At 35.2% G+C, this 22,297-nt stretch overlaps 4 protein-coding genes across 10 annotated transcripts in view; 1 reads left to right on the plus strand and 3 right to left on the minus strand.

Annotated features, from left to right (window-relative positions):
* LOC105836382 overlaps positions 1 to 6,446 on the minus strand; it is a 71,771-nt gene extending 65,325 nt beyond the window's left edge. Inside the window, exon 1 of one of the 2 annotated variants that reach the window (XM_036293250.1) lies at positions 4,785 to 6,446. In XM_036293250.1, the coding sequence (XP_036149143.1) occupies positions 4,785 to 4,904 (120 nt within the window). In that variant the 5' untranslated portion in view covers positions 4,905 to 6,446. The remainder of the gene's footprint in view (positions 1 to 4,784) is intronic. The other variant, XM_036293251.1, reaches the window with a different exon arrangement.
* Positions 6,447 to 7,861: 1,415 nt separating this feature from the next.
* LOC105829505 (transketolase-like protein 2) lies at positions 7,862 to 15,420 on the minus strand. Of its 2 annotated transcripts, none has more exons than XM_012668407.3 (8): positions 11,625 to 11,795; positions 10,726 to 10,871; positions 10,362 to 10,551; positions 9,948 to 10,182; positions 9,738 to 9,881; positions 9,462 to 9,635; positions 9,163 to 9,378; positions 7,862 to 9,085 (listed from the first exon to the last, which is right to left on the minus strand). In XM_012668407.3, the coding sequence occupies exons 1-8, from the start codon at positions 11,714 to 11,716 to the stop codon at positions 8,414 to 8,416; spliced, it is 1,869 nt and encodes a 622-aa protein (XP_012523861.1). In that variant the 5' UTR covers positions 11,717 to 11,795; the 3' UTR covers positions 7,862 to 8,413. The 2 variants fall into 2 exon arrangements, with proteins under 2 accessions (XP_012523861.1, XP_012523860.1); XM_012668406.3 differs by lacking the exon at positions 11,625 to 11,795 and adding an exon at positions 15,277 to 15,420 and having other exon boundaries at positions 7,963 to 9,085.
* A 113-nt stretch (positions 15,421 to 15,533) lies between these two features.
* Positions 15,534 to 19,255, plus strand: LOC105829506 (POC1 centriolar protein homolog A). Of its 5 annotated transcripts, none has more exons than XM_012668412.3 (6): positions 15,534 to 15,628; positions 17,013 to 17,370; positions 17,450 to 17,660; positions 17,725 to 17,921; positions 18,090 to 18,377; positions 18,751 to 19,255. In XM_012668412.3, the coding sequence occupies exons 2-6, from the start codon at positions 17,017 to 17,019 to the stop codon at positions 19,051 to 19,053; spliced, it is 1,353 nt and encodes a 450-aa protein (XP_012523866.1). In that variant the 5' UTR covers positions 15,534 to 15,628; positions 17,013 to 17,016; the 3' UTR covers positions 19,054 to 19,255. The 5 variants fall into 5 exon arrangements, with proteins under 5 accessions (XP_012523866.1, XP_012523865.1, XP_028049317.1 ...); XM_012668411.3 differs by lacking the exon at positions 15,534 to 15,628 and adding an exon at positions 15,866 to 16,574 and having other exon boundaries at positions 17,010 to 17,370; positions 18,751 to 19,251; XM_012668410.3 differs by lacking the exon at positions 15,534 to 15,628 and adding an exon at positions 15,867 to 16,574 and having other exon boundaries at positions 18,751 to 19,251.
* A 292-nt stretch (positions 19,256 to 19,547) lies between these two features.
* Positions 19,548 to 21,163, minus strand: LOC105829504 (copper transport protein ATOX1). The gene is made up of 3 exons (XM_012668404.3): positions 21,008 to 21,163; positions 20,843 to 20,918; positions 19,548 to 20,078 (listed from the first exon to the last, which is right to left on the minus strand). Exons 1-3 carry the CDS (start codon positions 21,017 to 21,019, stop codon positions 19,951 to 19,953), a joined length of 216 nt encoding a protein of 71 aa, XP_012523858.1. The 5' UTR covers positions 21,020 to 21,163; the 3' UTR covers positions 19,548 to 19,950.
* Positions 21,164 to 22,297: the final 1,134 nt, after the last annotated feature.

Consider the following 22,297-nt stretch of genomic DNA (forward strand, 5'->3'; position numbering starts at 1 on the left):
TCACGAAATCCGAGAAATTGGGACGGCTTTTTTTTTCTAGCTGCGTTTTATTATGTGTCATTTCATATTTAAAGCAAGATACACTTTCGGAGAAGCTTCTCGGACACAGAGAAAGGAGCAAAATGGAGAAATTAGCTGAACATGTAACCAGTAATATGGCGATTCTTGCATTGCATAGTCGTCGTGTTCCCGGAGCGAGGCACCGAGGGAATCGACATTCCTGTATTCCGGAAGGCGTCTCGACTGCGGTACATGACCCCGATGCAGGTCGTATGACGTAATTAGGGATACAGAAACAATGCACGGCTTTGCCACTGCCGTTCTATTAATGCCGCTTAATCTCCGATGCCAATAATTACTCCCAGACCGAATATTATATTGCCTTGAAGCGTCGCCATACGCCCGATATGAATTCGAAACGGACCGCGCAGTTTCGTTTTAATATATCCTCATGTTTTAGTCATAAATATGACTGCCGCATGATTAATTTATCAGTTCGTTTCAATTGATAGCGTAATAATGCAATGCCTCGCAATTGCGGATCTTTTAAATTTCGATATGTTTAATTGAATTGCTGATTTGAAGAGGGAAGAACAGTTAACTAGCCGTCTAACTAGAAATCTCTGAAAACTAAAGAAATCATCTTTGCTTTGTAACTTTACTCACGCAGAAAGTTCTTTCATTTTGTATATTACGTACCCGTACACGGAAAGAACAGGAGTTTGCTAAAGTATCTAAAAATTTAATTTATAGACACAAACTTAAAAATAGATTTTGTTAAAAAAAACTCTATACCAAAATAATTATGTAAAACACTCAAGCTGATTGCTAGATTAAAATTTTTAATTAAAATTTAAAAAGTTAAAATTTTTTGCAGCGTTGCTTCGTCATGCTGTTGTACATAATTAATTTGATGCTTCCAACAAAATTATTTTCAGTTCTGTATCTATCTAAATTTTTTGATACCTTAACAAAACCGTTTTATTTATACTGTTTATACGAAATTAATTTATCCTTTCGTACAAAAAAAGAACAACGAAAAAAGATAAGAGAAAAACATTTCTTTCTGCAGATTAATAATCGAACACTACCACCCGTATTTTTATCACGCTTGCTCAACATGTGCAACGAGAGATTTGAAAACGTGTGAAACACGGTATTCATTTCGCTTTCTTTTTCTCGCGCTAAAAATATAATACACCTCGCGCATTCATCTATCCGGAACAATCATGCATCGCGGCGCAATGACTGGCGACAATAACGGAATCAATAGCACATCACGTTTCAATAAAAATTAATGCCACGCGTTTTATTTTCGCCGCGTGCTCCCTTCCTCCTCCCACTCACCCCTCCTGTATTAAAACAACGCGATGCTGCAGGTATTTACAGCGGAATGCTAGTTTCAGAGTAATTCTTCCTAATTGCCAGGGCGGCGCAGCCCGTGGGATTAAAATGCACGGCACGTGGTGGAAATAGTTAATGCCGCACTCGCGAAAATAAAAGTCTCCTACGTTCCTTTTATACACACACGTGCGCGCACACATCGCGTCTTTTCCTTCATTTTCTTTCCTGATAGAATAATTTGTGGCGTTAAAAAAGCCACGGGCGTATTCTCCCGATAAAATCGTATTTAGCGAACGAGAGTAACGTAAAGAAGAGACTCGGGAAAACACTTTAAATAAAGTACATATTTTAACAACGGGCGCATTTTTAAGCTCTGGCGCGCAAGTTTCGATATTTATATCGGTGCACGTGCATCGCGTTTATACGTGCATTATTTCCCAATAGCTATATTACATTTAATTATAAAGTTTACGCTGGTGCGCGAAATATATTATATGAAGTCAAAAACAATGGAGCTAAGAGAGGGAGCGCACCCTCGTCACCGTGAATTAAAGTAAAAGGGCAAATGGTGCAGTGGGACGCGTTCGGTATTAAAGAGGCCGGGGTGGTGTCGGAAGGGGAATGATTAATCGTCAAGCAATCTCTCCTATGCGTTCGCAAAAAAAAAAAAAAAAGAATGAAAAAAAATAGGGAAGACATGCGTGGGCAAACACGAGAACTGTTGATATGACATATTTACGAGATACGAGTATATCGTACGATCTTGATCTACGACGTTCGCTCCTTGACTTAATATGACACTTATTATGTACGAAACATAAATTTGTACACGGAATGTCCGATGAAAAGTGTATAAACATCTTGTCGACGGAGATAGTCCCTATTTTCAAAAGATGAAATAATTTGCAATTATTAAAACTAAATATGCTATGTTTTAATTAAATCAATACAAATTTCCTTCCTTCATTTACTATGGAATTTGTATTTATCGTAAATCGTGAGCAAGATTAAAACAAATAATGAAAGATTATGAAAATGTTGATCATAACGGGTAAATCTATGGCTCATAATACCCTGGAATTTGATTTATAGATTTCCAGACTCCTCTGAAAGCCAGGGATTTTATTTCTAGAGACTATATTTTAAATAATTGGTGAATGGAGAATAAAATTTGCAAGCGCCAGGTATGATAGAGATATAAGGTATGATAGAGAAAAATCGATTTCCTTTGAGAATAGATTCTTGCGTGTGCAGAATCTTCTCTAAAATATTTCGTACACGGAAAGTAGTGGACTCGCGATCAGAGTATCAACGATGTAATATATTCCTTTGAATGCGTGTTGGCTCGCATGCATTCAACTTTTTGAATACAAGACATCTTTACGTATCGATACTAAATATTTTTCAAATCCAATGATATATTTACTTACATTACCTAAGTGAACCTTATAGCTTCTATCTTTAGGAATTATGTTTTAAAACTCATACAGGTACAAGTTTTAAGATGACAAATATGTAGCAAATAAAATTGTTTTACGCAAAATTTAACAAGATAATTTTAACCAGATAAAAATAATAATCCACAGAAAAAATAATCTGTATAAAATAATATAACATATTTTAACAAAAACCGATTTTAATGCAAATATTCAACACACACACACACACACACACACACACACACACACAATATATATATATATATATATATATATATATATATATATAAAACCTGCATAAAATTCTGTTTACTCCAAAATATAATACACCAGTAGCAGAGCAAGCCTAAGATTACAACATGACAAAAGAATATTTCTTGCACAGCAAAAAAACATTTTGTTAAAACCAATTCTTGTTTAATTTGTAACATAATCAAGTGTTAATTTAACATAATGTAATTAAATTTTGTGTTAACCTGGTGTTCAATATTTCTTGATGTTAAAATAACGTAATGTATGGGTAAATATAAATAATTAAAAATAATTTAGTTCCAAAATATAAATTCTAAGATTAATAAAAAAAAAATGTACATATGTCAATATATACAATAAATGTTAATTTTAAAAAAGAAATGTTTTCCAACTGTATTGAATCGTTATCTTTTTCATGTTAATTTTTGACATGTTACTTTTAAAAAATAATCATTTTGTGTTAAATTAACACCACAAATGTGAGTGTACGCGCTTGGGTTGCGATATATGCGATATAAATTTAACATAAATTTTCCAACCGAATATACACATTCTACATCTAATTACTAATCCATTGAAAGGCTTCTCGAAGCGTGGGCAAAGATATGAGTGTTAAAAAAAATGCGTAAAGAAATATTGAGAAATTTTTACGTTGTGAACAACTTGCTCCCGAGAGTGAATTCTAACAACGCGGATACGAAATCTGGAGCGAAGCAAAATTCGAGTGCAAAAGGTTGCCGCGTCAGCCGAATGTTCAACGTATAAAGTACATACGTAAGCATTAGCATTAACAAGAGCGCCGTGTTCCACGTATTTACGGATGCGCCGAGGAAAGAGAGGTTACGCCGGCCGGTCACCCGAGTCACTCAATATATCCAATCAGCATTGTTCTAATGCGAGTCTTATTTTGCATAGCTATGAATACGATGGCGGGAGGGTTATATGTCGTGACACCTCAATATGTCCTAATCAACATCTATAATAAACGCGAGAGCGCTACGCGGCGCGGAGAAGTAAGAGATTACATCGCGGGAGACGTCTCAATGTATACAGCGTGATCAAATCCGGAATCGGGGGAACATCCCGTTTCTCTATGTATACGCCCGTGCATAAAGAGCCCGCCGGTCACGTTGACCGAAACCTCAATATGTCTAATCAACGAATTATTATTCGGACGGCGCGTTATTAGGTTACTCCGAGATTTGAAATTATCTTATCGCAACACCAACACATGTACGAATGCGTGCCGCGCGTCTCTATAAATACCGAGAGAGATGATCGCGTCACGTGTACCAAGGCGTATCAACATCACACATATAAACATACGAGGAAAGCGACGACGTGCCCGAACACGCGGCCCTAATACGAAGCACGCGAGATCCACGGACGTACACAAGAAGAGGTTATCCCGTATATGCACGTAACGGCCACGCTATCGGCGTGGACATGCGCGCGCGCGCGCGCGCGCACGTAAACACGAAAAGACGTCGCGTCACGTCGCGCGTCATCTCAACCGAGTCGGCGTCGATGATGTATACATGCCGCAACAATGTATTCTCACTCGTGGGTATACCGTCGAACATGAGGGAGGAGAGGTTACGTCGAAACGCTCGCGCTGCCCGGCTCGCGAAGCATCGCCGACGGCGACGACGGCGACGGCGACGACGGCGACGACGACGGCGGCGGCGCGCAGCGCGAGCGTTGGAAAATATGTGTACGTGTATCGGTGCAGGGTGTACTACTACTCACCGTGTGGCTACCATAGGGCCTAGGAAGGGTGGTATTGCTGCCGGAGGTAGGGGTAGACACGGGGGTGGCGAGCCGCTGCTGTGCTGCTGTCTCCGTGCGACGAAGACGATGCGTAGACATCAGGCGGCACGGGACGCACCTCGTCGACTATGCCGCTCGTCGTACACACAGGTCGCACCGTGCCGCACGCACCACGTATACGCGCCGTCATCCGGCGACGGTGGTTGTGGCAGGAGACGGAGGGAAACAAACCGAGAGAACCGTGAAGCTCTTCGCGGGCAGACCCTTCGGAGACCTGGGCACGCACGCACGCACGCACGAACGCACACACACACACACGCACTCGCACGCACGCACGGTACCCTCGAACGACGACGGAGGGGCCTGATAGAAAAAACCCTCGTCACGAAACTCCGACAGGAGCACCAGGAAGCGTAGTACTTCGTCGTCGTCGGCGACGGCGGCGGCGGCGGCGGCGGTGGTGGCGGTGGTAGTGGTGGTGGTGGTGGATTAATATGGCCGTCCCTCGGTTGACACGGAGGCTCAGATCGCGCGTAAAAGCGAGCGGCTGCGACGCTGGCGACGGCGGCGACGGCTGCTCGGTGCTGCTGGCGCGACGGCGAGATGGCACGATGACGCGACGGCAACAGCGACGATGACGGAGGCAGCGACGCACTTCGTTGACGGTCTCGTCGTAATAGCTCGTCGTAGCGTACGACGCGCACGCATTTGTTTCACTCGCGGGGAAACCGCCACGCACCACCCACGACGACCACGATGACTTGGCTGAAGCTTAAAGCGCGGCGACACGGGACACACTCGACTCGCAACGCGTATCTCTCTTTCTCACTTCCCTCCCTCCCTCCTTCCCCACTCCTCCCACGCGCTCTCTCGTCCTCACTCGCTGTTCCTCAATCCTCCCTCGCCGGATTTTTTCCACGCGCCAGGCGACCCGGCGGCTATTCTTGCCGATTTCTCGCTCGCACTTCCGTCCTGGATCTTCCTCCTCGTCAAATCGCTCCGATCGCGCGATCCCGATCCTTTCCCGTCCGCGTGAACGTGCGCCTGACGTTTTCCGGGCTACGCTGTCTCACTCGCAACGAGGCACGTATATACGAGTTTTCGAGCACTCGTTATCTCTCGTTCTCTCTCTCTTTCTCTCTCTCTCGCTCTAACTAGCTGTCCGTCTCTCCTTCCTCCTTCGTCCTTTCTCGCTCTCTCTCACTCGAGCGCTCGTTTCCTCAGGACGTTCCGTTGATCGTCGAATCAGGAACGCCGAGAGGGAGAAAGATACCGTGGAATCTCGCACGAAATTTCACTCGACGTACGGATCAACGGGCACCACCTTCGTTCGCGCTCTCTCTCTATCTATCTCTCTTTCTCTCTCTCGCACTCACTCACGTATGTTCGTCGCCTGCGACGATGCTCGATGGGCACGACGGCACGGTCCACACGGCGCACGCGGACGTACGCACGCACGCACGACTATCTTCACGATGCGCGAGGACGTGACGCGACCTCGGTGCGAACGATAACGTCAACATCACCACCGTACGCTTTCATGGCGGCCATCTTTTTCGGGGATACAGTGTGGCGATATACGCGAATCGCGGAACGTGGGACGCACGCGCGTATTTGGGTGTAAGCGCGCGAGGGCGCTGCGCGCGTGGCGAACGAGACTGTCGCGCCGTCCGTTGTGTGCGTCTCCCGTCTGCGGCTGTGTGTTGCGTGTACCATGCGCAAGAGCGTGTCAAACGCGGGAAAACCGACTGTTTACGAATGGCCTCCTGAAATTTATTCGCATGTGTTAAATAAAATTATAAGGCCCGAGATTTCACCAACTCCGGTTACCTTAACCGGTCGGTTATTCCATTGGAATTGACCAATCGTATTTGTCGTTAAGCAAAATTAACAAATGCGATTGGTCAATTCCAATGGAATAACCGGTTAAGGTAACCGGAGTTGGTGAAGTTGCATTGAAGAAAAATCGAATAAAAATTACCATTTCTGCACAAAAATTATATATTCAATTAAGCTTCTTGAGAGAATTTTTTTTTATTGTTCTTAAAGAATATTCTCTTTTTCCTTCTTGCAATTCATTCAACATGTCGGTATTGAATTTCTATAAAAGTTTTGCGTATCCGATGATCTTTCAAATTTATAACAAATCAAGATTTAACTGTCCTTGTTGCGTTCCTGATGTCACAACGCATACGCGGCTATCGTATAAGCACGCGATACCGGCTGGACCAGGCTGGACATCGTGGAAAGGAAAAAGTTATGCGCATAAGCAGTACACGCGAACGCTCGGTGGCCATGACAGTCAGGTTGGCAAAGTGACCGTCTTTGGTTGAAGGAACGCGGAACGAACCGTCATTCCACATGTTCAATGAAAGACTCGTGGCGCCACATTTGAACGCTTCGGAAACCCGTGACAAATGTCGGTAATATAAATTCGTGTCGTCTGGTTGCCAACACTTGGAAATTCTCCGCTCGCAAAAACAATTGCAAGTTATATGAACGCGTCTAATTAAATATTACTTTATGCAAAAGTGGGTTAAATTTGTAATAAAATTTTAAAAAATCAACATATACTGCAAACTGCATACTGCTAACATGAAAATTTAATGCTTAGTATGTAATTTACTTTAAAATTTTATGATTTGTAGATTAATTTATTTTTCACCCGCACCAACGTCCTCGTTTCTAATCAAATATAATGTAAAAATATTGCAAAAAAAATGTTAAAATATAAAAATATTTTTTCATAGATTTTTTGAAGACAAAATGAATTGGTATATATGTTAAAAACTGATATTAAAATCGATTGAATTTTTCATTTGTCAGCAATCAGCAGACGTAAATAATTAAACTACTTACATTTTAAAATTTCGAAATTAGAAAGTAGTAAACTTAGAAAAATAAAATTCGCATACTCGTTCTATTTTCAAGTATGCTTATTTTTTAATTTAAAGTTCTAAATTTTACGGTTATTACTTTTTAATTTATGTACAAGATTTTTTTTTTAAGTAGAACAGTAAAATGGAAACAAAGCAAAATATAATTAATTCTTTTGAATAATAGTTCTATTTTCACTTTGATGTTCTATAAAATTCCAAAAATATTTTAATATTTTATTCTTGTGCCTTGTAATAAACGTAAAAGTATTTTTAGTATATGCAACATCAAAAAATAAAATTTTATTAAGGAATGAACTTTCCTGTTAGAAAAATATACAAACGTGTTTACAAATTTGCCGTTTTATATAAATCGTAAATATATATTTATATAAAGATGTTTCCTTTTAATTAACAGACTATGTATTATACCACTGCTTAGAAATAAATGCTTTTCCTGATTATGTGTACACTCAATGTACATTAGTTATTTTAGAGCAGCGTTTGAAATTTATTTCTGTTAGATTCAGATTTCAATGCTGCAAACTATTCTCCCATGTCTGGATCATCAGAAATTTAACTCTACCAAAATTACACCAGTTTCAATCGTTGTGTAAATATTTTTAAAGAGATGGAATGTTTTGTTATGTATCCATCAAAATTTGTGCTTTGGAAAAAATGGAATATTTATATGTAGCTTCTCGATCTAACCAGCGATCTGCAGCCGTGAAATTAATATTTCATAATTTCTTCCACTGCCGTACTAATATTACGAGCACTGATGCCATATTTCTCGAGCAATACCGTTGGCGGACCGGAACGTGGTACTTCAGATACCGCCAGTTTCTTTACTATTATGTCTCTTTCCATAGCAACCGCGGATTGAACTGCCTCTCCCAAACCTCCTTCCGCGTAATGATCTTCAACAGTGATGATCCGCCCGCCGACTTCTTTGGCGTTCTTTATAATAGTTTGTGCATCGATGGGTTTAACCGTGAACAGATCGATTACGCGGATGTTGAGTCCAACCTTGGCTAAGTCGTCGGCAGACTTGATTGCCTCGTGCAACGTTACACCGGCGCCGATCACGAGCACTTTATCCTTAGCTGAAGATCTGACTACTTTGGCTTTACCGATGGCCAGTGGCTCATCGTTCTTGTACAAAATGGTCGTGGCCGGACGAGAAGTGCGAATGAAGCAAATGCCCTTGGTGTTGGCCGCCAATTCGACGGCACGCTCCGTCGATACGGCATCGCTCGGGTAAAAGATGGTAGAACCCGGGATTGCGCGGAACATTGCGATGTCCTCCAAGCCCATCTGCGAGGGTCCGTCCTCACCGATAGACACGCCGCAATGCGAACCGACAAAGTTTATATTCGTCTGAGATATCGCACCCATGCGAATCTATAATAAAATGTAATGTATTTGTCTATCTCTTCGTTATTCACGTATTAATTTTTATAAATCTGACTTGCGCTTACCTGATCAAAGGCACGCGTGAAGAATGTCGCAAAAGCGGATACAAACGCGACGGTACGATCTCTGCAAGCAGCACCGACGGCAACACCCACAACATTCTGTTCGGCAATAAATCCTTCGATAAATCTAGCTGGGTCAACCGCTTTTATCTTCTCGGCATAAGTGGAATTCTTTGTATCACCATCCAAAGCTATGACACGAGGATTATTTTGTGCTAGCTGAAACAAAACAATTAGAAGATATAGATTTGCGAATGTATTTTGTTCAATATAAACGTCAAAAATGTCAAAAACATACGAACCTTTGCAAGAGCTGTACCATAAGCCAACCTAGTAGCTACTTGTTGGCCTATTTTGTAATTTGGAGGTGAAGCCAACGCAACGTTGCTGATATCTACAATGGGAGCATCATCTACAAGTGGCTTTTGTGGATGTAGGCCAAGAGGTCCAGAGTTTTTCAAAAGTCCATTCAAATGCTATAATATAAATATATTACCAAAAAAAGTATCGTAAATTCTTAGTATCAAAATATTATATAAATGTTTGATATATTTAATATTAATTTAATATTAATATACCTGAATAACTTCAGCTGCCTTGTTACCCAAAGGCTTGCCATGCCAGTTTTCCAGATCTTCAATTTCAGGGAAATTTTTACCCTTAAAAGTCTTAGCTAAGATGGCAGTGGGACGTCCTTTTGTATTTTGCGCTTCATGGAAAGCCTAAAACAACTTTTTTAGTATATATTCAAATAAACAATTGTTTCATTCAATGTAACTACCATATACCTTCGCTAATTCTTCTACATCATGACCATCCACGACTAAAGCATTGAAACCAAAGGCCTCTAATCTTTTACGGTAAACTTCCATATTATGTTGCAGCGAAGTAGGCTCGCTTTGTCCAAGACGATTGATGTCAAAGATAGCACAGAGATTGTCTAATTTGTAATAGGATGAAAAATGGAGGGCTTCCCAGATAGAACCTTCGGCCGCTTCTCCGTCGCCAATTAAACAATAAACACTGAAAAATAAATAAAGAGAATATCATCAGAGAGAAGGCGGATTTAAAACCAATTTAAAACAGATTTAAATATTGTAGTATATACGATATTTAATATATTATAATTAATACGGATTTAATATATTATAATTAATTAAGCATAGAACTACAATATATTAATTCAATGTTAAATAACTTACCGGTAACTGGCTTTATCGTAATTCTTTCCAACATAAGCCATTCCTGCTGCAACTGAGAGACCTTGTCCTAATGAACCGGTTCCTACGTCTACAAAATTGAGCCTCGGGGTAGGATGTCCTTCCAGATCGCTGTCGATTTTTCTTAAATTCAATAACTCGCTGGTTGGGAACAAGCCTGCTTCCGCCCATGCTATAATAAAATATAAATGTAAAGTGTATATTATAAAATTATTCAAATATATTACAAATATTAAAACAAAAATAATTAAATTAATTATAATTACAATATTTAATTGATAATTTCACTGATTAATCAAATTAAAAACTCCATAAATAACAAAAAATTAACTAGTTGTAAATTTACCTGCGTAAAGAATTGGAGCCGCGTGACCTTTGCTAAGGACAAATCTATCACTGTTCGGATCACGTGGTGCTGATACCTTAAAACGCATTGTATGGAAGAAAAGAACGGACATAATTTCGGCCATAGACGCACATGATGTGGGATGCCTGCAAACCAAAATATAAATTAATATAAAAAGTGAAATAAATTCAAATAATTAACTACAGTAGTATGTATAGTAATTATGGGTACAAAATATAATTCTAGACAATAAAAAATTACAAGCAATAATTCTTTCTAAGTATTAATTCGCGTCGGCAATAATTTTATTCGCGTAATCAAACGATATCTGTTTTTTCTAAGATTATTCGAGGTCGTAGCAAGGTCAGATCAACCTTGGGCGGTGTATCATATACTATCTTCGAATATGTATGATATATTCCCCTTCTCGTAAAGGGTCATGAAAACAACATGTGATATTCATGAATGTGATAAATATTCGTTATAAAATTTATTACATAATCTATTTTCTGTCATCATTTGCTATATATAATTTCATTTAAACATTAAAATAGCTTCCATCTATCTTCTATTATTATCTTCAATATATAATTTCATTGAGATACGTGGTTAAAAAACCCTGATACTAAAAATAGATAAGTGAAACTCAAGTCTTACTATTTATTACATTAAAAAATCACTCTAAGTTTATCACAGAATGTACAACAGCATAACAATGTTATGATTATGTTTTGCATTTATTAATTTATTATCCGGCTTAAGTGTTGAAAATACAATATATATATATAATAAAGATAAAATATAATAACAAATAATAAAATATTACATATGAATAAGGAAAAGCTTGTGATGAACAAATACGTTAGTTAATTATAAATATAATCTACAATCTCTCATACCCGCTTTTTGATGCTTCAGTTGCTTGCACGCAATCGATACGCAATTTATTTGCAAGATCTTGAAGTTTTTCCATGTTCCTGTCTCGAACCATTGTGAACAGAACTACACACCTAAAACCTTTGAAACTGTCGTCGACAATGAACGTTCAATCGCGACTGCCGGCGAGAGGAGTTTCGGTAAACTCGACTGTGCGCGATTATCTCCCTACCTTTTCGACTCGTTACAACGACGACGATGATGACGATATATAGAACGAATATATAGGGTGTCTTAAAACATAACTGAAAAACAAGCGTTCTATATTGAACAGCTTTTCTTTTTATCAATATTTCAAAGCATTGGTTTTTTTTTTCAACTCAAATATATGCTTTTACTTTGGTTGTAACTTTTACTTACTCATTGTAATTTTTACTTGAATTTATTTTACTCTTTAACAGCACTATCAATTACACTTGTACTCGTGTTCTCTATCTTGATTGTCGCTTTAATTATTTAAGTTTTTCGTGACCAAAAATCGTAAACTCTAAAAACGTGGGGAAAATCAGAATCTTATCGTCTTACTGCCAAACATACTGCAGGCAGTCATTTAGCGACGTATGTAAATACATCACAGTAAAATTCCACAGAACGCCATATGTAGTGAACTTCATTTACATATGAGCAATTCAGATGTACTCAGATACACATATCTTATGTAAGAGCACTTCTATTATTAGATTTTTTAAAAGAAAAATTTTTTTAATTCAAAAAAACCTTTATATATCCTAAATAAATTTCCATTTCTAAATAAAGATCTATTTAAAAAATACAATTTTATTTTTTCTTAATTAATACTTACTGCTTTAACAAATGTCGTTCTTTATATCAAAATTCGAATGTGAATCTTTTCCATTAATATATTCGAGTTGTATACAACGGTAAATAATTTATTAGACGACCTGCTGCTACTATCACATTTATCATATTTCCTTCATTTTATGTGACCTCGACGAATGCAAGCGCATGACGCCTTCATTTCTTATAATCGTCCACACACACACATATAGATTAAGGAATATAAAATGACAATCAACGCAGAAGGATTATTTAAGTCGATATCCTTGCAAGATAAACATATTTTTTCTATCATTAAATGATATTTGTTTTTATATCAATGAGTTCATCATTTAAAATGTTTATTAACTACAAATATAGTAATAAATACATTATGCAATAGATTATGAAAAACCGTAAAATACATATTTGAAGTGATACTTTATCAAACAATTGTGAGAGTAATAGTAAATGTTGTACAACAAAGTTAATTTACAAAAATACATTCTATGAACAGTGGCAACATGAACACGTGACAGTCCTCTGATTGGTTTTTTCTTACAACCTCACAATGCTGTTGTAAGCATAAAAGATAAAATTTAACTACTTTTCAGAACACATTTTACAACCGATAATAGCAGCTTCCTCCTTTCCCCAATTGTTATATCTTACAACATTTTATAACCACATATATGCAATGGGTTTTAAATTATCTTTCTTAAATTTTTAGTTTTGAAACATGAATTCAATTAGTAGAATAATAAATCGTCAATTTCTTTCTAATTTTGCATGCTAAAATTGCGAAAAATACTAGAACCACAAGTCATCGAGCGTAAGAACGCACGCAGTTGAAAGAACTAATGAGCTAGCAATTTTTTAAATTAGATTGTCGCTGAGACATTCCGGCAGCAGCAATAGCGCAATAAAATAAGTCATGGATAGCATGAGTGAATTTTATAATTTAACTTAATTTAATACACGCGCAATACAATCCAATGCAAGTAACAAATCACGTAATAGTATAAATTGCTGATACCAGTTAAAAAATATTATACAAAAAAATATTATGGGTGCATGCATCTGTCTTTCCTCTTTATTACTTCACAAGGATCGATAAAATTGTACCGAGTTAGATCATCTATCTATACTGCAAATGAACAACGTGTAATTTGCATCTATTATTGCATTCTTGTTGTTTATTATGAATGATGAAGAAGATTATTTTTACCTGATTACAAAAGATATCTATACTGTGTAAACTTAAATTACACAGCTTGAATATAAGCTCTGTCTTCGAAGTACATTAGAGCTCTTCATTCATTTTTGTCTGGGAGATTAAAATGCTTTCAAAGATTATTTTTTATGAAAGAAAATAAATAGACATAGTTCTCTCTTCGTTCAAGTGTCATTTACCATTATATTTGAAATGTAAAAAATTTAAAAATTTTGAAATAAAAAACTTTTTAAAACTACTTAAGCTTTTTTGTAATTAAAGATTAAAAAATTTCAAATAAATCATGTTTTCGTCAGTTTCATAACTTTTAAGAAAGTTTTCTGCTATTTTCTGATCTAATTTTCTTCAAGATATTTAGTTTTACAGTTTTGCAGTTTAAAATTATTAGGAAAATGTTATTGCAAAATGGTAATCACATAAATGTAAAACTAATTTTCACGTAAAAATTTTCATTTGTATTTTTATGTATAAAATTTTCCTAATATCTCTATTTTAGATTCAATCTAAGCAAAATTAGAAGAAAATTTAATCAGAAAATAGCAGGTTGCTTTGTTAAAGAAATTTATTTTCTATACTTTTAACTCTCTAAATTTTTTGTATACAAATTGATTTTCTACATCTCAAATATAGTAAATAATACTTATTTACAAAGATTGTATTCATTTTTTTGTTTCTCTCTAATAAATTCGCAAATTTTTCCAACTCTTAATCATACATTTAAAAAATCGAAATATTCAGAAATGTAACATGTAGTTTAGTAGAATAATGAGAGATTGTGGCACTAATGAGCACATGGCAATCACGCATTCGCGCGTATTCCGTTTTGTTTAGTTTGTTTTTCTGAACGACGCATGGCGTCGCGAGACAGAGCATTGTAAACATTGAAAGTAAACGCATATCGATTCAGCAGATTGTATTAGATTATAACAACGAAATATTTCTATAAAATATACCTCTTTTTTCTGGATTTATTTGCTAGAAGTAATGTATTAAAAACGTGGCCAGTAAATAGCACATAATATATTATTTAAAAGAAGGTTTTTTGATAAAACTACTAGAAACAAAAGGGTTAAATAAAAAGAATCGGAAATCGTATACGACGCTAGGCGGTTTATCGGCGTTTTGTGTTCGCAGCTTGCGTCATTTCCGCGCGTGTCCGCATTTCAATTCGTCTATTAATTATGGAATAATCGCGCTACATTAGACATAATTGACGCGACACTCTTATCAGAAATGACGAGAATCTATCGGGTCATAAATGCATGTCAAGAAAGATACAAACGTATGACTCCTCAGGCTATAAATATTCCTTAATTAATTATCAAGCATAATTGAATAATGCGTGTCCTCCTAGTTGATTCTCATCCGGAATTTTCTCAACTCCTCTCCCCTCTCGAGACACCGAACGAAATACCTGTAATTTGTCGTTTCAAACGTACGAGCGAAGGCAACGTCTCAACGGTCGTCAAGATCGATAGTAACATTTGCGCGGGAACTCGCGGTTACATAATTATTCTCGCTTATCATCGTCCACGGCGGCGTTCAGTTGCCGGGGCGACCGTTCCGTCATCGTCGCCGGTTAGAGGAACTCAAGGCTGACTCACCCGGACTTGCTGGCCTGCGTGGCCTCGATCGCGTGAATCCTCAGCTTGTTCGCGATGTCCCGCAGCTCTTGGATGATTTTCAGTTCGGGTTTGTGATAGTTCGCCATGTTTCGACCGCGTGCGTGAGTTTCTGCGTTGAATGAATTGGATCGTGGCCTCGCGGCTCTTCCGATGGAGGGTCCCCGCAAAAATGCGACCAGCTACGACATAAGCGTGCGCACGCGACGTTCGCAACGTGCAACAAGTACGTAGATTCGCGCGAGCCCGAGGACGCCCGAGAGTGCCCGATTCTACAGGCGCGTTCACATTGGAAGCCGAACAGCGAAACGCGGGAAAGTCAAATCAGTCACTGGTATCAGTATTGTTAGATTATAATCATTTGTAAAATATAATAAAAATTTTATGTATTATAATTTATATCAATACAATTCCCCAAAAGTACCTGCTATAGAACAGAATTTCCCAGACTTAATTATATTCCTTATCGTAAAATTAGATATAAAAGTTTGTATTTTTTATTTCTGTTGATAATATTTTTGAAGCGATTCATTTTTATTTGCAAGAAATTTAATTGTAATTTATTTCGAAATTTGATTTCGCTTCTTCCCCAGCTGAAAAATTTATTGTGCCTCAAACTTTGTGAGAATCTGTGTTATAAATCTTTATTTTTTTTTCTTAAAAAATTCTCTAAATTTTGTTATCCTTCCGAAAAATCTTCTGTGACAATAACAGAATTCTAATTTAGAAGAAAATCCCTCAACTTGACGACATTAACTACCAGAACGACTTCTGATTGGTTCTGCTTTTTCGCTTCTTCTAATGTGCGCCTTAAGATCATCACGTTTCCAGATGTTCAACGAATAACAAGCTTCGATCCGGAGATAATCAAAATAAGCCAATGTATTTATGCTGCAAAAGCAATGTTGTCTTCTTTTAAATAAAAAAGAATTTCAACTTTTGAATGCGTTTTTAAATAAAGATGTTTTTCGGGCAAGAGCTTTTATAAAATTAGAATGCCAAAGGCGACTGAGCGCAGCTAAACTTTTGAAGTAACTATTTTATCGAAGTTAAAAGTAAATTTATGTGCAACAGAATAATCACCATTGAAATATTTTTGCGGTACGGAATTATTCCGGTAACTTCCGAAATTTACATCCTTTGAACCTTGAATCCATCAGCGTAGTGATTGTTGACATCTGTTTAAAATAATACCCTCTATCGAGCATTGTTTTTGAGAAGTGGAATCATCGAAGTTATAACGTTCGGCTATATCATATGAATCCTCGATAAAATCTTCCGTAAGTAAAATATTGGTATGAAAACTAAATCTGTGAAGGCGTTGTAATTCAAAGGCATGAATATTAGTTAAATAGAAAGGTTAAATCAAATTAAACATACATTAAACGAGACAGCATTGTTAATTTTCATACCTTTACAGTATGATAATTACGTTATTTTAAAATGCTAAAGAATCCGTGAAAATATAATGCGTATACTCACATTTAATATTATTTAAATTATACAATAATCTGTACTCGACATGAATTTTAGGGGTTATTCATACATGTATTAGACTGTCTAAACACTTATTCTTATAAAATGATTTTAATTACTGTAAAAAATTCTGTTAATTTAAATCAAGCTTTATCCTTCATTATATTGCTTGTGATTTTACTTTACATATCTTTATTTATTTTTTATACTTATTTCTTTTGTTTTACTATGCTGTCAAGAAGGATAATGGAGAACAAAAAGATTAGCAACGACCCCACATACGAAAAAAACTTTATAGGTCACACAGATGTAATTACAGCTTTAAGCTTTCATCCAAACACTGATCAATTGATATCTAGTAGCCACGACAAGAAAATAATATTGTGGAACTTGACAAAAAAGAAATCAGCTTACAAGTTTATGGGCCATAAAGAGAGTGTCTTGGATGTGTGTTATTCGTCAGATGGAAGCTCTATGGCAAGTGCTTCGAGAGACAGATCTGTGAGAATTTGGACTCCTAAAGTTAAAGGATCTTCATCAAGCTTTAAAGCTCACAATTCTGACGTGACATCTTTGCAATTTAGTCCAGATGATGAAAAGGTAATTTCTTGTGTCCAATTGTCCAATTTCTCGCTAATGCTTGCCATGGACAACTTGTATAAATTGCTGATATCTTTAGTTGGCTACTGCATCAAATGACAAAAATATAAAACTATGGTATACACAAGCACAAACATTCTTTAAATCGTTTTTCGAACATACACATTGGGTCAGGTGCATTAAATTTTCTCCTGATGGAAGACTTTTGGTATCATGTAGCGATGATAAAACAATAAAAGTATGGGATATTACCAGTGGACTGTGTGTCAAAACTTTTAATCAGTTAAAAGGTTTGTTAAAAACATTTAATAAGTTTATATTTTACAAATCTAGAATAAAATTTTTCTATGTTAGCTCCTGCTAGATATGTGGAGTTTCATCCAAATGGGATATATATTGGAACATGTATGGATACATTTGTAAAATTGTATGATCTAAGAACAGGTGCTTTATATCAGTGTTATAATTCTCATAAAAAAACTGTGAATATGATTAAATTTCATCCAACAGGACATTTCATGTTAACAGCTTCTGATGACTCTACAATGAAGGTAATTGAAATTTTTTATTTCATACGGTGTGTCTGGAAAGATTCAAATTTAGAATTATTGATTGAACAGGTGATAAGTTCATTTGATACCCTGTATAACGATTTCGGTAGATTATTAAACTTTCGTGATTTTATCGGGTTTGCTGATAACAAGAAATAATATGATTAGATTTTAGATCTTCTAGAAGGCCGCCCAATTTATACTCTCAAGGGACCTTCGTATAAGACTGCTATAACATCCATAGCATTTTCAAAAGATGGTGAGTTTTTTGCTTCTGGTGGCACAGATCGACAAATTCTACTATGGAAGTTAAATTTGTCTACGGATAAACAAAATGGAGAGTTTTCTAAACAATTACATCTCCCTGTCATCAGAGAAAAATCTGATGTAGATGAGATTTTTTCAATTAGCGACAAACATGAAGAAGATACATACAAGAAGCAGGATCAAGCAAAAGTAATAACTTAATACATAACCACTATTTATTGAATATGAAAAGTAATGATTGCATTTTATTAACCCTGGAATACTGTTCATATTTTTCTTACATGCTCGCACAATTAAGAATTTTATTACATTTTCTTTTTGTTAAAATAATTGAAAGTTGACATTATTTTAAAGTAAAAAATCTTATCAAATATTTTAAGCTATCAAAATTTTATCAACAAAAACTGTATTAAACTTGAATTAATTTTTTAAATTTTCAAGTAACTGATATAATTTCTACTGTGAATGAATTTATGAAAATTTACTCACAGTAGCATTCCAGGATTAAAGTGTCGTAAATCATATCAAAGACTATGTAAATTTATAAGATATATCATTTCAGTGTTTATTAGATGCATTAGAAAAGTCGGATTCAGAATCAGATAGCAGTCCAGATCTGTCAACACCAGAAGTGATCAATGTTAAGAACATTAAATCTCCTAAAACGAGACGTAGCAAACGTATAGCAAAAGTGCCAATCCTACAAAATCAAATATTGAGTGCATCTTCGTCTAACCAATCTATAAAGAAGATAGATGTACTGTATGATGAAGTACAATTAATACGTCAAAATATTAATATGTTAGAACGACGCTTAATAACATTAGAAGAACAATTTGAAAAACTAAATTCCCCTGGTTTATAATCGTTTATCACTTGAAATAATATGTATATACGTATCAATGTTAACAACTGGTTAATTTTCCAAGCACAGTTTTAATCGACGTGATAAAAACAGATATATATATTTAAATTTAAATAGATATATGTTTCTATATATAGAAAGGGAAAATAAAATATATAATTATATATAAAATATCTCCCCAAAAAAATATTTTGTGTTTGTGTAAAATAAATCAAGAATAATTGAAAAATAATTTTAAAAATAATTCTTGCCTTATATATATAAAATAAAATTGCAATTATATTGCAATTATACAATATGTACAACTTTATATATATCTATATGAATACAATAATATATGGGCAATTTTTTATTTTCTTGAAACTTGAAAAAACTGCAAAAATAATCTTAATTATTTTTCAATATTATTATTTTTACATACAAACAGATTATAGCAAAAGAAGCAAAACATTTATATTTGGATATATTTTATACATAATTATATTTACATTAAATTTGATTGTATATAGACCTTTTTCTATTGAGGGATAATTTTATAATACAGGTTACAGAGAAATTTGTAAACATTACAAATTTGCTGATAATTAGTTTTTCAATGCTTTGTATTATAAATGAAAAAGTAACATCTCATGTTAAATATTGATAAACTCAAGAAATTTTAATATGTAAGCCGCTTTGGATAATAGAAGACATTAATTACATGATCTCTAATATGTTCTTAAATGTACTATATTTTTGTACTTTTTATGTATATGTATATATACACACACGAACAATTAATGTGATTTTTCTTATTTTTTATAAAAAAGGTACAATGTAAAAAATATCTCTCTTATAATGTATGTCATACATATTTTTAGCAGCACCTGTTACAATCACGTAAATTACTTATTTTCCTTAGTGGGTCCCTAAGAACTGACAAGTCTTTCCTGTTTTCTTGATTGTTTGTAAAATCTCATCTGATCCAAGCGCAGTGGTCACAAATACCTTTTTTGCTGGTAAATCTATCTTGATGTCATCGATACCTATGTATTACATGATAATATATTAGAGATACTTTGAACAATAAATTATAACATATATATATATCTTTTTACTAATATTGTAATTGTGTTCTTTCTTTGCTTGACCCTTCTACTTTCTTACACCGTATGTTTAACACCTGCTTCTATGGATGAATTTTCACCAAAATATTAATTTAAGTTTAGTACAGTATTTGTTTGCAAAATTTTGATAGATTAAAATGACATTTAATCACATTTTATTTACATTAAAAGAATGTTACTTTAATTATTCCAACACCTTGCAAAATCTATAAAATAGAAAAATTTCTTAATTTTGTGTAATAGTTAATTAATTTTAATTAATTAACTTAATTTTGTAGAGTAGTAATAATCCTCCGTTTGTAATCTGGATCTCTTTTGGCCCAGCCCAAGTTTGTTTACTATTTTAAATTTTCATTTAAAAATTAGGATTACTTTTCAACATCATAATTAAATTACCAAATAGTTTTTTTAATTAAATGCAAAAACCTTTAATAAAAATTGAAATTTAAAAGTGAAATTTTGCTTGTGCCAAAAAAGATCTAGTTTACAAAAGGATTAATGTGAGAAAAATGTAAGTGGCACCAGTAGCTTTAAGGTTAACCTCATTTCACTTGATTCATTAATTTTTGCAAAAGTACTTTTGCAAACGTCTGTAAAAGTTGTTGATATTATTTGTGGAACAAAAAGGATTACATGCATATTTTTGCACTTGCAAAATTGATTACAAATAGCATCTCGAGTACCTGCTTTTTTCCTGAGTACGTTTTGCACAGCAGTCGAGCATCCTTCGCACGTCATTTCGACGGTGAATTCGTGTACCTTGTTAATAAATCACTCGTTAAATGTTTCTAAGTTCTCATCTAAACTGTCTAAATCTCTTTAAGACTAAAATATTATTTTCTTGTTACCTGAGCTGCCATAATAACGATATAAGTCTCCGAGGCTTGATGTGTCAAGTGGATCGTAATGTATTCCAAATCAAACGACGAAGTAGGAAAGAATAAAGTGCATACACTCGACAAAAGTCTTATCTGCAGCTGTACCGTAAATGATAACACCACATATTCCGTTCATTTATGTTAATCCTTTCCGTTTGAAAAGTAAATTGTTATCGGTTTATAAGACAATAGATTAGCTAGACTTTTAATTTTGTTTTCTTCGATAATGTTCGATAAAAGTAATTCCATAGTGTCCTGCATATATAATAGTTAGCCAATACTCCTTAAAAAAATATTGTGGTTAATCAATTATTCATGTGGTTTTCTAAATTTTTGGTCTGATATTTTATGTCAAACCGAGCTCAAATGTGATAATACTGGCTTTTCGAGTCGAGACTCAAACTACCAATTAAACACATGAGGCAAGCATTGCCTGGAAAATTAGATTTGTCATATAACTTTTGCTATAATTTTAGTACCTGTAAGTTTTCTCATTTTAAATTAAACTTTTCATAAATGTTAAAAACAGTATATCTGTTCCCAACTAACCCGACATCTGTCAATTATATCAAAATTAGATAAAACTATATATGCTTAAGGGAATAAGAAAATCTCAAATCGAATCATGAGATATTGTCAAGATCGTCAGCTCTCTGTATTCTAAAATGTTCCAATTTATTATTTAATAAATTTGATAAGGTTATCATTCTGAAATAATATATTTTGGAAGGGGGATTGCATACTGGTAGTCGCGCAATTTCGGAGACTATCATTCCGCAATTACATACATATGTTTTTATGCATAATATTACGTATATTACTTAAGCAATGTGTAACGAGACTCGGAGAGGGGGGAAGGACCTTTCATTAAAATATATTCATTCTTTTAATAAAAATATAGGAGACTATTAGTTTGGTCTCGATGAAAAGACGAGTTACAGATACATGCAAAACTTGTGAAAGGGAGGCTGTAGCGTTATTAGGAGTAGAAATCAATTGAGCACAACGTTATGAAATGATATTATTGCCAACTAAGACTCGTTTTGTTGGTAGTCTATTCTATTTCTTATTATTCGATGTAAATGCGATGCGCAAACATGTTGCTGATAAATCATAAAAGTATAATATCGAATGCTGAACGCAAGAGTCAATGATTGGAAGATGGTTATTTCAAAAAAGAAAAATGCAATTCTTTTGTACTAGTAAAGAGATGTGCTTTCTGTCGCAAACAGTGACTTATGGCGTGACGTGATTCTTTAT

Source organism: Monomorium pharaonis, chromosome 10, assembly GCF_013373865.1.
Source record: "Monomorium pharaonis isolate MP-MQ-018 chromosome 10, ASM1337386v2, whole genome shotgun sequence".
NCBI lineage: Eukaryota > Metazoa > Arthropoda > Insecta > Hymenoptera > Formicidae > Monomorium > Monomorium pharaonis.